We start from the raw sequence: 16,377 nt of genomic DNA, 5'->3' as shown, positions 1-16,377 counted from the left end.
AATAATAATAATTATTATTATAATTGGACAACAAATTACCCAGAATTGTTGTGTGTCATTGACCTAAAACGGCAGTCATACACCATGAATTCCTTGTGGTACTTTATTCTGGTATAGCCCTATATATATATATAGTACTGCTTTTTGCTTTTTCAAAATATGTGTTGGTTGGAAGAAAGCTTATAAAATGACTGAGAAACAGTGATGAAGTGCTGCCATCTGCTGGAGGTTTTTGCAGATCTAAACAGTGGCCAGTTGTCCAGAAATTTAAAGGATATGTAAACCCTTTTTCATGGGGAGGGGTGAAAATTGTTAATCTGTAGTGAAATAGATTACTAACTTTTTCCTTTGGTCAGTGATCCCCTTAAAAGAAAACTCCACCACCCCCTGGAAAAAAAACTACCTAAGCACTGTGCTGGCATCACCTTACTATTAAATCTTGATTCATTTGACTATTGGTGATTGTGCATGCGCAGTACAGTAAAACTTGAGCAGAAGGGATTCCTGGGACGCCAGATGAAAGATTAAAGGAAAACTATACCTCCCGAACAAGGCATGTCTCTGTAAATAAATATATTGCATAAAACAACTCATATGCAAAAGCCTGCTTCATGTAAATAACCCAATTTTTTATAATAATATACTTTTTTTTAGTAGTATGTGCCATTGGGTAACATGAATAAAAAATTGTCATTTAAAAAAAATAAGGTCTGCCTCCTGGGATCCTAGGATTCACGGTGCACACAAACAAACCACACGTTAGGTCACATGAGCCAATTAACCCTTTAAGTGCCAGCAGAATTTCACATTTTGGTTACGCGAAATGCCAGCCGTTTTTTAAACATTTTGAGCTCTCTCACTTTAGGGGCATTTTCTGAGGGGAAACCTATAGTTTACCTAGGAAAACTATACATTGTTTTTTTCGGTAGAAACTGAGCTTTCTAAATCTGCCTGAGTTTTTATGTATTTCCACCTGTGCAAAAAAATTTATAGTGCTAAATACCAAAAAAAAATGAAAAATTACCATTTTTCATAGTATATCAATTTATACCAGAAAAATATTTCATTTTATGGATGAAAATCCAACTGATTTGGAAAGCCTTATGTCTCTCGAACGTGCCAATACCAGATATGTATAGTTTTAGGGAGATTTAGGACTTCTGTACAGCAAAAACTCCCGGCAGTATATTACCGAATTTTGAAAGCACTAAGGCAGAAAACGGCATGCTTTAGATTTCTGAAACCGTAGGTTTACCCCAGAAAACCATACATTTTTGAAAAGTACACATTCTGCTGATTCCAAAATGGGTAACTATGTCTCTCTACTCCCAACTACCAAACATAAAAGCTTGTCTGAACATAGCGGTTTTTCTAGAAAAATTTCAAAATTCTGAAAAATCACTTCAAAGGTTTTATTTTGCTGCTCCGCATATCCCAAACTATATTAGGTACCAAGAAAAAGCACCTGAAATATGATTGCCAGGGGTCCACTGAACAGTTTGATACCCATTATTGATATGTTTACCAAAGTATCTGGCATTTAGAGACACCAATATGAAGTTAGCGCATCCAAATTGTTCAGGTCTTTACTTCAGCTACTGAAAAATTAACACATTGACTGCAATTTTTGTGGGGTAAAAACACAGAAATATATGTTTACCCCCCAAAACCATATATTTTTGGAAAATACACATTCTACAGAATCTAAAATGGGTACCCATGCCTTTCTGCTCCAAACTACTGAGTCGCAAGGCTTTCCCAAAATTGCCGGTTTTGGTGAAATATCTGAAAATTGCCTCAAAGCTTCAACTTCTCAGCACCATATCACCCATGTATCGTTATGCACCAAGAAAAAGCACCCTAAATATGATTGCCAGGGTTCCTCCAAACAGTTTGGTGGCCATTGTTCATAGGTTTACCAAAGTATCTGGCATTTAGGGGCCCCAAAATGAAGTTAGCGCATACAAATAGTCCTGTGGGTAACTTCAGCTAATGAAAAATCAACATACTGACTGTATTTTTGTGGGGTAAAATACAGAAATATATGTTTACCCCCCCAAACCCATATATTTTTGGAAAGAACACATTCTACTGAATCTAAAATGGGTACCCATGCCTTTCTGCTCCAAACTACTGAGTCGCAAGGCTTTCCCAAAATAGTCGGTTTTGGTGAAATATCTGAAAATTGCCTCAAAGCTTCAACTTCCCAGCACCATATCACCCTTGTATCGTTACGCACCAAGAAAAAGCACCCTAAATATGATTGCCAGGGTTCCTCTGAACATTTTGGTGGCCATTGTTCATAGGTTTACCAAAGTATCTGGCATTTAGGGGCCCCAAAATGAAGTTAGCGCATACAAACAGTCCCGTGGGTAACTTCAGCTAATGAAAAATCAACATACTGACTGCATTTTTGTGGGGTAAAAATACAGAAATATATGTTTACCCCCCCAAACCCATATATTTTTGGAAAGTACACATTCTACTGAATCTAAAATGGGTACCCATGCCTTTCTGCTCCAAACTACTGAGTCGCAAAGCTTTCCCAAAATGGTCGGTTTTAGTGAAATATCTGAAAATTGCCTCAAAACTTCAACTTCCCAGCACGATATCACCCATGTATCATTACGCACCAAGAAAAAGCACCCTAAATATGATTGCCAGGGGTCCTCCAAACAGTTTGGTGCCCACTGTGCATAGGTTTACCAAAGTATCTGGCATTTAGAGGCCCCAAAATGAAGTTAGCGCATACAAATAGTCCTGTGGGTAATTTCAGCTAATGAAAAATCAACATATTGACTACATTTTTGCGGGGTAAAAACACAGAAATATATGCTTACCCCCCAAAACCATACATTTTTGGAAAGTACACAATCTACTGAATCTAAAATGGGTACCAATGCCTTTCTGCTCCAAACTACTAAGTCGCGAGGCTTTGCCAAATTTGGCGGTTTTGGTGAAATATCTGAAAATTGCTTCAAAGCTTCAACTTTCCAGCATCATATTGTCCATGTATCATTACCAGCATAAAACATCCTAAATATGAACGTCAGGGGTCTACTGAACACTTTGATGCCCAATATGCATAGATATACCAAACTATGTGGCGCACAGAGACCCCCCAAATTACAATAGTGTATATACATTTTCACGGCTGATGCGCTGGCTGCTGCAATATAACCACCCGGTGTGTGTATTATGCGACATTAGACCCCCCTAACATTACAGAGACCCCAGAAAACCATATATTTTCAGAAAGCACACATTCTGAAGAATCCAATATGGGTAAATATGTGTTTCTACTGCAAGCTGCCAAACTGCAAAGTACTGCTGAACGTAACGGTTTTTATCAAATTTCTGAAAATCGTCACGAAGCTTGAATTTTACCCCATTATATGCCCCACATTTCGTAACTTATCAGCATAAACCATCCTAAATATGAACGACAGGTGTCTACTGAACACTTTCATGCCCAATATTCACAGATTTATCAAACTATGTGGCGCACAGAGACGCCCAATTGGATATAGTAGATAAAATTTACAAGACATAACAAAATAATACAGAAAGTGTGAAATTCAAATAAATTACTAAAATCCAATAAAACCACAAAAATCTATGCTTTTTTTTTCAGACTAGTGTAATCAGACATCAGAATTACAGTTTGAATATTTTAGCTTGGCAAAATAGGTTTTATGGACAGAATAAAGCAAGCAACAGTTATGCAGCGCTGAAAATGCAATAAAATGGCTAACAATGCACCAAAATCCCCAAAATTTCAAAATAATCACCGAAATAACATACAAAAGGTATTGCACAGTACGGTTAGTGAATACGCTATTCGCAAAGGCAATAAAACATTTTTTTCAGCCAAAAACACAACGATGCAATATGGAAAAAAAAACAAAAAAAACTACACAACAGTGTATGTGTGTGTGCATGTGTACAATTGGTAAATTGCATGTTATGTGCATGTGTTTGTGTGTGCAAGTGTATGTACCCCCCCAAGTGTGTGTGACCCCCCTGATCCCCCAAAAAATGTATGTGAGTGTGTGTAAGTGTAAATCAAACCATGTATTAGTGTATAAAGTGTGTGTAAGTGTATTTTGTGTGTGTGTGTTACACTAACCTGGGGTGTGTAGCTGCAGATCTGTGTCCATGATGGCAGGAGGAGTGGAGAAGCAGGAGGGAGTCGCCAGATCCGTTGATCCGATGCGTGGGCGTCGCTGGAGGGACCCGGAAGTGCAGGCAGCAGCAGCAGCGCGCAGACACGTGCGTCTGTTGCGTTTATGGGGCCCCTGGACGATCGCGCCCCAGGAGCCCCTTTCCCACCCGCTCCGCTCGTTGCCTAGGGGGTTCTGAGCGAGCGGGGAAGGAGCGAGCAGCATTTAAAGCCGCTCCTGAGCTCTATTAATAACATTGGGGTCAAGCATCATTTTTACCCGTCAGGCAGGTAAAATACTGGCCAGGTGACAACCCTGCTAGTGCAACAATGTATTATATTTTTATTACTTTTAAACACTTTCATTTTTTGATGTTACTGCTCCTTTAAGTTCAGATTGAAAACAGCATGAAAACAAACAATACAGTCATAAGAAGTAAACTCGGTAGTGCTTATAATTTGTAAACACTGGGCAAAATTTTCACCTGGGCAGTAACCCATGGCAGCCAGTCAAATCTTTGCTTTTGTTATTTTACCAGCAGCTGGCTGATACAGGTATAGGATCCGTTATCTGGAAACCCATTATCCAGAAAGCTACGAATTACTAGAAGGCCATCTCCCACAGACTCTGTTTCATTCAAATTTAAAAAAAATAATATTTCCTTTATTTCGTTAATAATAAAACGGACCTTTATATAATTCCAACAAATCCTTATTAGAAATGAAACAATCCTATTGGTTTTATTTAATGTGTAAATGATTTGAAGAAGGGTTAAAGTATGGTGATCCAAATTACAGAAAGATCTATCAGGAAAACCCCAGGTCTCAAGCATTCTGGCTAACAAGTTCCATACATGTAAATGGTAATCAATCATTGGTTGCTTTGGGGGTACTGCCATGGTGCAATATCGTCCAGTGTTAATAAACCAGTCCCACTAGTAGTTCCTACACAGATATGTCCCTGCGCCATTTTCCCTAGCAACTTTTATAGGAAACGTAGAGTACAAATACACTACTTTGACAAAGAATACTAACTATTTATAACATTTTAAAGTGAATGGAAAAAGTATTACAGTCCTCTCTCTCGCTCTCTTCAGGACTTGCCATTTCAGCTACAACACAGACTCTGTTAACCAACGTAGGAAGGGCGAACTGCCCAGAACAATCATGGCCGCCGGACCATTCAGACACGTGCAGCAGTAGCATGCGTTACCCATAGAGCCTAGCGGTAGTTCCTTCTCTAGCTGCTGCGGCCTGGAAGTAGGCTGACGACTCTTCTATCTCCGGTGTTCAGCGGTCCCCTTTCTATCCCTATTCTTTCAGCCGGTTGGAATACACAGCAACAAAAATGGTGAAGCCGCGTTTTAAGGGAAGGAGTACGATCAATCCTTCTACCGCCAGCAGCAATCCTGGTTAGTAAGAGAACTGACGTGAGGGCTGACTTGGGCGAGCAAGCAATTCAATCTGTGTATTTAAGTTCCGGCAAGCCTGGTCGCAAAACAGAGAGAGAGGAGCTGGACCTACCTTAATGTCTAGAATACTTGTCAAACAAATACATGTTTACAGAGACTCTCAAATATTTCAATATCAATACACCTTTTGTTGCTTACACAGACTTTGCCCACTTTTTAACTATTTCCTGGTTAAAATGGGGTAGTTTAGCTTTAAGTTAACTTTCAACAAGTTATAGAATATCCTTTATCCTATATATCTCTCTTTTTATAGTTTTTGAATAGTCTCCTTCTATCTCGTTCTAGCTGTCCGATGGGGTCACTGGCCCCAGCAACTAAAAAAAACTATTGCTCTGTGAGGCTACGATATTATTGTTAATTTTTATTCTTTGTTTTTGTATTCAGACCCTCTCCTATTCATCTTCCAGTGTCTTATTTCAAACCCTGCCTGGTATGCTAGGGTAAACTGGACCACAACAACCAGATATTTGCTGAAATTCCACACTGGACAGTTGCTGAACAAAACACTTTTAAAAGATGTCATATTTTCCACATTGTATCTCATGTAACATTTCTGAAGCCTTTATTTTGTGGGCATTTACAATACGTCTTGTTAAAGGAGTTGTTCACCTTTGAGTTAACTTTTAGTATGATGTAGAGTGATATTCGGAGACAATTTGCACTTGGTGTTTTTTATTATCTGTGGTTTTTGAGTTATTTAGCTTTTTGTTCAACAGTTCTCCAGTTTGCAGTTTCCGCAGTCTGGTTGCTAGGGTCCAAATGGCCCTAGCAACCATGCATTGATTTGAATAAGAGGGATAGGAATATGAATAGGAGAGGGACTGAATAAAAAGATGAGTAATAAAAAGTAGCAATAACAGTAAATTTGTTGTCTTACAAAGCATTTGTTTTTAGATGGGGCTCAGTGACCCCCCTTTGAAAGCTGGAAATAGTCAGAAGAAGACGGCAAATAATTTAAAAACTATAAGAAATAAATAATAAAGACCAATTGAAAAGTTGCTTAGCATTGGCCATTGGCTTAAAGGTGAACCATCCCATAAGTGTGTTGAATTTGAAGATGCCTGAGATTTTTTCATGCATTGCCAAGGTTATCTTTTAGACCTTAATGGGAATGGAACTCCAGATTTCTCTAAAAAGTGTAATGCTAGATAGATTTAGGGCAGAACTCCACAATCCGATGCAGTGCGTTGGGCCACGATGCAGGGAAACGCAGACGACCAGCTGGAGGGGAGAATATAATGTAAGTTAACAAAATATTGCAGATAAAAACGTCATGATTTGAAACAGTTCTAAATTGACTATTCTCCACCTAAAACTTCATGTAGAAGTCAATGGCAGTGGTCCCTTGAACTATATGAAGATGTTAATAGTAGCGACGAGCCAAATTTTTGCCAAGTTTCGGTTCGAAAATGATGCCCCATAGACTTGAATTCTGTGTGTCAAAAAAAAAAAATTGACGTGCAAAAGTCAAGGTTTTTTTTTTCAGAGGAAAATCGATTCAATTCGAATTCAACTGGAGTTTTCAGGTCGGGACTATTCAATCGAATTTTAGACGTTCAACAATTTTCAAAAATAACATACCAATAGAAATGTGAATAAAATCTAATTTATCAGAGTTTAAAACAATTCACATTACTCTAAAATGTATCGACCTTTGATAAATAACCCCCTTTGTGTGGCTTCAACATGTATTTCTGCATAGACAAGCATGATATGTTAGAATTTTGTATCAATGGGAATGGTCACAGTTCAGTTGTTTTCAGATTGTTTCCCAGAAATAAAGACTTTTTTTCAATTACCATTATTTATTTTTTCCCATTTTCCAAAATCTAAGTTTAATGTCCTTCTGGTATTTGAGTCTGGCAGCTCAGTAATTCAGGTGCAGACTCTGAACTGTTACAATTTTTGCAACATTTTGTTGATACATTTCTCAGCAGCATCTCTGGAGTATTTGTAACTAATGTATCAATTCTAACAGCTGCCTTTAATGATGAAATTTTGGGATTCTGCTCAGCAGAGACAAAGATAACAAATGTATCAACTAAATGTATCAATTTAAAAACAATTCCGAGTCGGCGTCCCCCCTCCCTCCTAGAGCTTGTTTAGAAGGTGAAAAAATACACTTTACATTTCAATATTGGAAAAATGGTCACACATAGAAAATGGAATGTAATTGGAAAAATTCTGGTGATCTATCTGAAACCAACTAGTTGTTTAAAGGTAAACAACCCCTTTAACCAGTTTTTTTGTCCACATATCTGAAAATGTTCTAGTTAAGCGTACCATTAAAATTTTAAAAGTTGACCCTTGTATGACATGGCGCTGACATTGGTCTTTTTATTTACACCATAAAATGAACTTTAGTGCTTTACACTGTAGTCAGTATTAAACTGCCTCTTATCTCTAACTGAACTAAAACTATATGTTGGGGAAACAGCTGTTTAAAAGGTTTTAGAGAGGATGCTGATGAAGCAGTAGAGGCTGTAGGCAGTGCAGTCTGGTTCTGTGGAGACTAATGCTCAATTGCTGGCTTAATTTGTTTATACATGGGCAACTCAAATCCCCTTAAGATGTTCAAGAACTTTAGCTCCCAGTATACCTCTGAAGGCTGTCGAGGGGTGTTTTGAATTTGTAGTTCAACACCCAGAGTGCCTCTAGTTGCCCACGGCTCTGTTTGAACATGGGATATCTTTGACCTGAAAAATGTAAAGGAGTTTTAGTTCTTAAACAGTGGTGAAATATCATTCTCGGCACTCTACAAAACTATAGAATAAAACCTTTTTTTTATTATCTAAAATAGGACATTTGTTGCCAAACTATTTGCCGGTGTTGGATGAACAGATACAATGTTATTGATTCTTTTACCCAAGTTGTGCAATCTGTACATTTCACATTCCGTTATCAATGGTTCCGAATAAAAAGGCTTCTTTAGCTGTTCTTTTCATGAAACCCTATGGTTGATGGAAAAATAAAATGCCCAAAAAACGAGCAACAGCGGCATAGAGTTACATTTTACAGCTGATTTTTTTCACCATCATAGACTAGATGTGAAATAACTCTCCACAACATTATACTTGTGCAGTAGTTTAGTGCAAATGATGTTCAAAGTTTTCCTGTTAAGTATTACCAAGAAAATAAAGTTTGTTTTTAAATATTTCTAATGGTGTCTCTTCTATTCTGTGTGTAGATCGTGTGAAGGGTGCTGGGGGTAACAACATGAGGGACCGGGCAACAATCAAGAGGCTTAATATGTACCGTCAGAAAGAGCGGCGGTAAGTAGGCCTACGGTGGGCTTATTGTAAATTCTCAGTGGTCAGCCCTCTGTTTATTATATGTTCTTTATGGTAACATTGAGTGAGACCACACAATATCTTTTTTCTTTTTTTTTTCCACCCAATTTTTTTTAACTTTGTTTTCTCTTCTAGGAACGACCGTGGGAAAGTTATTAAGACCTTGCAGTACCAATCATCAGTCACCCCTGGAACTGTTGCCAGGGTGGAACCCAATATCAAATGGTTTGGTTAGTAAACCTTAACACTTTTTATGTATACCAAAACAAGTTTCTTAATCATGAGGTGTGTGTTTTTGATTGCAATTTACATTAGGCTAAGCGTTATGGACTGTGGTTACACCATTCTTGGGAAACCTATAATCCAGAGAGCTCCAAATTACAGGAAGGTCATATCCCGTAGATTCCTTTTGAACCAAATAATTCTCATTGTTAAAAATGATTTCCTTTTTCTTTGTAATAATAAAAACAGTAACTTGATCCTAACTAAAATATAATTAATCATTATTGGAGTTAATACAATCATGTTGGTTTTATTTATTGTTAAAATGATTTTTAGTAGATCGAAATTCCAGAAAGACTATAGAGAAAACCGCAGGTCTCGAGCGGTCTGGATAACAGGTCCCATACCTGTATTATCGTATATACTTGTGTATTCATGTTTGGTCTGCTTGTTTGTTTTTGCTGGAAGCACTAATCCTGTCAAATTGACTTGACTTTTACTCTTGATCAGTTTTTAAATATTTTTTTGAATAGGGAACACTCGTGTTATTAAGCAGTCATCTTTGCAAAAGTTTCAAGATGAAATGGATTCAGTCAGGAAAGATCCATACAGGGTGGTGATGAAGCAGACCAAGCTGCCTATGTCTCTTCTGCATGATCGTGTAAAACCTCATGTAAGTCATCTTTCTTTAAAATTTTATGTCTGCTTCTTTCTGCAGATAAAACATGAACAAAATTACTTTTCCAGGTATATTAGCAAAATGTTAGTTTTAGCAGTAATAATATAATGCAGACCAGATTTCTCCCAGGAGAGTGGTAGTGAGGGAATATGTTATAAAGAGATTGGATGAAAAGGGTTGGTTGAGTGTGAGGTAGATAGAAGTGAAGCGACCTATTCACCACGGAGAATTGTGTGGCATGATTGTAGCTGGAGTGTGTTTGTGTGATAGATGTGATATTGGGTGCTCTGAGTAAGTCAAAGGTTGTGAAACATTTTTCACATTGTGCAAAAGTTCATAGCAAAGTCCTGGAGCCCAGTAATGTTTTTCATGTGCTTTAAGGGCTAGTCCACACAAGGAGATTCGGGGAGATTTTGAGCCGAACTCAGTGAGGCGACTATAGAAAACGCATCACCTCGTGTGAATTAGCGCAGGCGACTTTTCATTCTAGCCTATGGGGAAAAACACTGAGGCAGTTCGGGGAGATAGTCGCTCAAAAGACGAGTCGATTAGTCGACAAAATCTCCCCAAATCTCCTCGTGTGGTCTTACCCTAAAACTGGAGATAAAATATTAGAAATATCCCCACCCCAAACTTTGATAAACAAATGATTATGCCTCTTTTCCAGTGAGGAAAAATGATCCACACAATCTCCTTCCTACCACTCATTATCCTCTCTATAATCTCTATAATCCTCTCTATAATCTATCCAAAATACTACTGCAAGACTAATCCACCTCACCCTTAAGTGATATTGACACTTTTCAAAATATAAATGTGCATTAAAAGTTATCTATAGGTCATAATTTTTGGCAAAAAGGTCTGCTTTTGTAAGTTGTTATTTGAAGTTCCAAAGCCTGACTGTTTTTTTTTTTAACCCGACTGTCCCTTCTCAACCTGTCAGATTTAGCTTCTTATTCTAACAGACTACTATTGCACAAATATAGCAGCCCCTCATAGAGGAACAGATGGGTAATATAAAACCATCAGGCAGATATTTATATGGCAAAATTCTAGATAGCATGCATAGATAATTTTATGAAACTTGTAAAAAAAAAAAAAAGTCAGTATCTCTTTAAAACCACCACTCTGCAAATCCCTGGCAAAAATTGAAAGTAAAATTTTTTTTACTGGTATTAGAATATGAAAAGAGAGAATTTTTCTCCCTGACCTTTGCTAAATAGGCCCACAAAGAAAATACACTGGCCATCACTGTTCCTTCAGAAATGACAATGCTGCAAGCAATAGCTTCCTAGAATAAGAAACAATAGTTCTGATATGAAAACATCTCTAAATCATTGCTAAACTAGAGATGCACCGAATCAACATTTTTCTGGTTCTGCAGAACACTAAATATTCAATGCCGAATTCATCGAAATCATAAATCAATTCTTAACCCTAATTTGCATATGTAAATTATCACAAGAAAAAAATTGCCACCTTCTGTTATGTGGTCTAAAGTCCCTTTATTATTAGGGTTTTGATTCTTCCGGCCCAGCCAAAAATGCTCAAATGTTGACGAATCCCAAGCAAAATGCAGGATTTGATGCATTCCTACTTAAAAACATAGGTGTTCTCTGCAATGAGAAAAATCGCTCCATCAGATGTTTACTAGAAACCAATGTTTTAGGTTTGGTTCTTTGGTAACCTAACATGTTTCTGGGTAGCTAAGGAAACAGGTTTCTAATAGCTTTATTTTGCATGTACAGTGGTGTGAAAAACTATTTGCCCCCTTCCTGATTTCTTATTCTTTTGCATGTTTGTCACACTTAAATGTTTCTGCTCATCAAAAACCGTTAACTATTAGTCAAAGATAACATAATTGAACACAAAATGCAGTTTTTAAATGAAGGTTTACGTTATTAAGGGAGAAAAAAAACTCCAAATCTACATGGGCCTGTGTGAAAAAGTGATTGCCCCCCTTGTTAAAAAATAACTTAACTGTGGTTTATCACACCTGAGTTCAATTTCAAAGGTTATAAAGCCATTTCTAAAGCTTTGGGACTCCAGCAAACCACAGTGAGAGCCATTATCCACAAATGGCAAAAACATGGAACAGTGGTGAACCTTCCCAGGAGTGGCCAGCTGACCAAAATTACCCCAAGAGCACAGAGACAACTCATCCGAGAGGCCACAAAAGACCCCAGGAAAACATCTAAAGAACTGCAGGCCTCACTTGCCTCAATTAAGGTCAGTGTTCACGACTCCACCATAAGAAAGAGACTGGGCAAAAACGGCCTGCATGGCAGATTTCCAAGGCGCAAACCACTTTTAAGCAAAAAGAACATTAAGGCTCGTCTCAATTTTGCTAAAAAACATCTCAATGATTGCCATGACTTTTGGGAAAATACCTTGTGGACCGACGAGACAAAAGTTGAACTTTTTGGAAGGTGCGCGTCCCGTTACATCTGGCGTAAAAGTAACACAGCATTTCAGAAAAAGATCATACCAACAGTAAAATATGGTGGTGGTAGTGTGATGGTCTGGGGTTGTTTTGCTTCTTCAGGACCTGGAAGACTTGCTGTGATAGATGGAACCATGAATTCTACTGTCTACCAAAAAATCCTGAAGGAGAATATCCGGCCATCTGTTCGTCAACTCAAGCTGAAGCGATCTTGGGTGCTGCAGCAGGACAATGACCCAAAACACACCAGCAAATCCACCTCTGAATGGCTGAAGAAAAACAAAATGAAGACTTTGGAGTGGCCTAGTCAAAGTCCTGACCTGAATCCTATTGAGATGTTGTGGCATGACCTTAAAAAGGCGGTTCATGCTAGAAAACCCTCAAATAAAGCTGAATTACAACAATTCTGCAAAGATGAGTGGGCCAAAATTCCTCCAGAGCGCTGTAAAAGACTCATTGCAAGTTATCACAAACACTTGATTGCAGTTATTGCTGCTAAGGGTGGCCCAACCAGTTATTAGGTTCAGGGGGCAATTACTTTTTCACACAGGTTTGGATTTCTTTTCTCCCTAAATAATAAAAACCCATTTAAAACACTCATTTAAAAACTGCATTTTGTGTTTACTTGTGTTATCTTTGACTAATAGTTAAATGTGTTTGATGATCAGAAACATTTTGTGTGACAAACATGCAAAAGAATAAGAAATCAGGAAGGGGGCAAATAGTTTTTCACACCACTGTAAATAAATATTTTGTTTTTAGACTAAAATTGTCTAGTTTGTAGCTTTAACTTTTATTAGATCAGGAGGTATTCCCTTGCTGCTGTCTAATGATATGACATCAGCATGGCCTTGCTTGGATCTTTCATATCCGTTCAAGTATTCCATACTCTTTACATAGCTGCCCTTTTTTTGTAGTTCTGTTCAATTCACTTGTCTCCAATATGTTTTTATTTTCTAATGTTTTTGTTGTTTTGTTATTTGTTTCTACTCCTATCCATATGTGTTTTATTAAATATTAAGGGGAATGTTATCAGAGTTAAAAACTTCTCAGAAATGTGTATTTTGTAAGCTGGGGGCAGCACATTCTTCCAAGCAAAGCTGGCAGTCTCGGTTACAGGACCAGACTTAAACGTGCCCATGTTCTTTAATATGAGATTAATGAGACTTGACAAACCTATGGAATTGAACTGTTTTCTCATGGTTGGGAATGCACGCATATTTATGTGTTCTGTGTTTCTGTAGCTAAACACCCATTTATTTTTCATGAGAAAATTCTGGCAAACGGATTTTACCGTCCTGGCACTTCTTGTGTGAAATTACCCTGCTTGTATTTTTATTTTATCGTATTGCTTTGAAAATTATCTTCAAAGAAACGAACACAAGATCTGAACCCCCAGGGTATGGTCTAAGGCAACAACATCTAGCAGTTTCCTAATTGTTTCTGGATCAATAATACTGTTTTTACAGTGTGACCTATTTTAAACTTGTAATATGAGCCTACACTGTTAAAACGACCTGGTGGAGAACTGGTATTTTGCTTGTGTGTGTGAGAATGCCTCCACTACAGTGTCCCACCTTTACTGCAGTCTAAAAAATCTTTAGATTATGGAAACAAAGGGTATGATTTACTTACAGTGGGTAAATGTCAGATTTGCAGTTTACTCTTCTGACAGGATTACAGTATAAGAAAGGGTTTTTTGGTCTGCTTAAAACATGGCATATAGCTCACCCTTTCTGATGTTAACCTTATAGAGGTCCAAGTTAAAGAGCCTCTTTTCTAAAATGGTGGAAACATTGTGCTATTTAAATTGTATTGTTTCAAAATCCATTTACTAAATCCACCTATATTCTATATTCACTGTTAATGCAGCTTTCTGGTGGTCTGTTGGAAAAAAAAATCCTAATTAGGCTCTGATCCCATTGGTTAGTGTAAAAGGCAGGGGCAGATTAATAATGATGTCTGCTGAAAGAAAAAAATTTTGTTTTTCTCCCTGCACAACAGACCATATTGAGAAAGGTTATTTTTATTTTGGCAAAAAACGATACTGGGTAAAAAATTTGTTCATCTCTACACACCACCATGCAAAATGCATCATTCAAAAAGTTATATATATATATATATATATATATATATATATATATATATATATATATATATATATATATATATTTCACAAACCTTACTTACCGTATATAAATTTCAATGTTTATTTTACTTCAGAATTCCAAAGTTCACATCCTTGACACTGAAACATTTGAGACAACCTTTGGCCCCAAAGCTCAAAGGAAGAGGCCAAACCTTTCGGCGTGTGATGTCCAAGAGCTAATTGTGAATGCTGAAGCCTTGGCAGAGAATTATAACCAGCAGAATGACAGAGATCTGGTTACAGAAGACACTGGTGTCAGGTACTTAACCACCTAATTAAAAGAATTGAAGTTGAATAAAAATTCAGATGTGTATTGCACCTAGGAATTATATTTTACAGATAAAGTTGTATTTTGGGATTTTTGACTATAGTCAAATAAATGATGGATAGCAAAATGTCTTTATTTAATATAGTAAATTAAAAAGTGCACACAAAATTCCATATTTTATTTAAATGCATATAAAACTTATCATTAAGTGGTATTGATCCTTTAAAGTACTAATACCATTTAATGATAAATTGTATATGCGATCCATGAGTCAGACGGGTTCGGGCCGGTTCCTGAACAAAATCTTTGGATCACGACCTAACACTGCCATCTTCTGGCGCCTAAATTTATAGACTTGTGCCTGCCCCTTTTGTGATGTAGGGCAGGTCTATAAATAGAGGGGGAACGGTGGGCCAGGTGCAGGTTGGGAGGGGGCGGATTAGGGTCAAACGCATTTCTGTCTGAAATCAATTCATTGTGCACAGTGAATGGCAGGTGCCATTCATCTTAGTTAATACACACTTTGGATGGGGTTGCGATAATCTGAAATTATCCCTAATTCTTTGAAATATTGCAAAAATAGAATATAGAAATCATAAAGCCGTTACTATGGTATACTAAATGAATATAATGCATTTTGCAAAGTTAAACAACCCATTTAAGAAATACTACCATGTGCAAGGAATAGCCTAGATTTACTAAACACTTGTTACCAGTTTGTTAAAATATATAAATATACAGCTAGGTCCATAAATATTTGGACAAACAGCTTTTTTTCTAATTTTGGTTCTGTACATTACCACAATAAATTTTAAATGAAACCACTCCGATGCAGTGAACTGCAGACTTTCAGCTTTAATGCAGTGGATTGAACAAAAAGTGCATAAAAATGTTTTTTTAACACAATCACTTCATTTCAGGGGCTCAAAAGTCATTGGACAAATTAAAAAACTGAAAAAATGTTCATTTCTAATACTTGGTTGAAAATGACAATGACAGAATGAAGTCTTGAACTCATGGACATCACCAGATTCTGGGTTTCCTCCTTTTTAATGCTCTGCCAGGCCTTTACTGCAGCGGCTTTCAGTTACTGTTTGTCTGTGTGCCTTTCTGTCCGAATTTTAGCGAAATGCATGCTCAATTGGGTTCAGATCAGGTGACTGACTTGGCCATTCAAAAATATTCCACTTATTTATGTTAATAAACTCCCGGGTTGCTTTGGCTGTATGTTTTGGGTCATTGTCCATCTGTATTATGAAACGCCTCCCAATCAATTTGACTGCATTTAGCTGGATTTGAACAGACAGTGTCTCTGAACACCTCAGAATTCATTCAGCTGCTTCTGTCCTGTGTCACATCATGGATAAACACTAGTGTCCCAGTGCCACTTGCAGCCATGCTTGCCCAAGCCATCACACTGCCTCTGCCGTTTTACAGATGATGTGGTATGCTTTGGATCATGAGCCTTCTCCATATTTTTTTCTTGCCATCATTCTGGTAGATGTTGATCTTGGTTTCATCTGTCCAAAGAATGTTTTTCAAGAACTGTGCTGGCTTTTTTAGATGTTTTTCAGCAAAGTCCAATCTAGCCTTTCTATTCTTTCTATTCTGACATTCAGATCAGGTGACTGACTTGGCCATTCAAAAATATTCCACTTATTTATGTTAATAAACTCCCGGGTTGCTTTGGCT

General features: G+C 37.4%; 1 protein-coding gene across 1 annotated transcript in view; it reads left to right on the top strand.

Annotated features, from left to right (window-relative positions):
• The first annotated feature begins 5,416 nt into the window (after nucleotides 1-5,416).
• Nucleotides 5,417-16,377, top strand: part of gnl2.L (guanine nucleotide binding protein-like 2 (nucleolar) L homeolog) — a 38,671-nt gene continuing 27,710 nt past the window's right edge. The window contains 5 exon segments of the mRNA NM_001087044.1: nucleotides 5,417-5,574; nucleotides 8,822-8,906; nucleotides 9,060-9,154; nucleotides 9,680-9,819; nucleotides 14,492-14,676. Coding sequence (NP_001080513.1) covers nucleotides 5,511-5,574; nucleotides 8,822-8,906; nucleotides 9,060-9,154; nucleotides 9,680-9,819; nucleotides 14,492-14,676 — 569 coding nt within the window. The 5' untranslated portion in view covers nucleotides 5,417-5,510.

The sequence above is a fragment of the Xenopus laevis genome, chromosome 2L (genome assembly GCF_017654675.1).
Source record: "Xenopus laevis strain J_2021 chromosome 2L, Xenopus_laevis_v10.1, whole genome shotgun sequence".
NCBI lineage: Eukaryota > Metazoa > Chordata > Amphibia > Anura > Pipidae > Xenopus > Xenopus laevis.
This window is presented reverse-complemented; position numbering and strand designations above follow the sequence as displayed.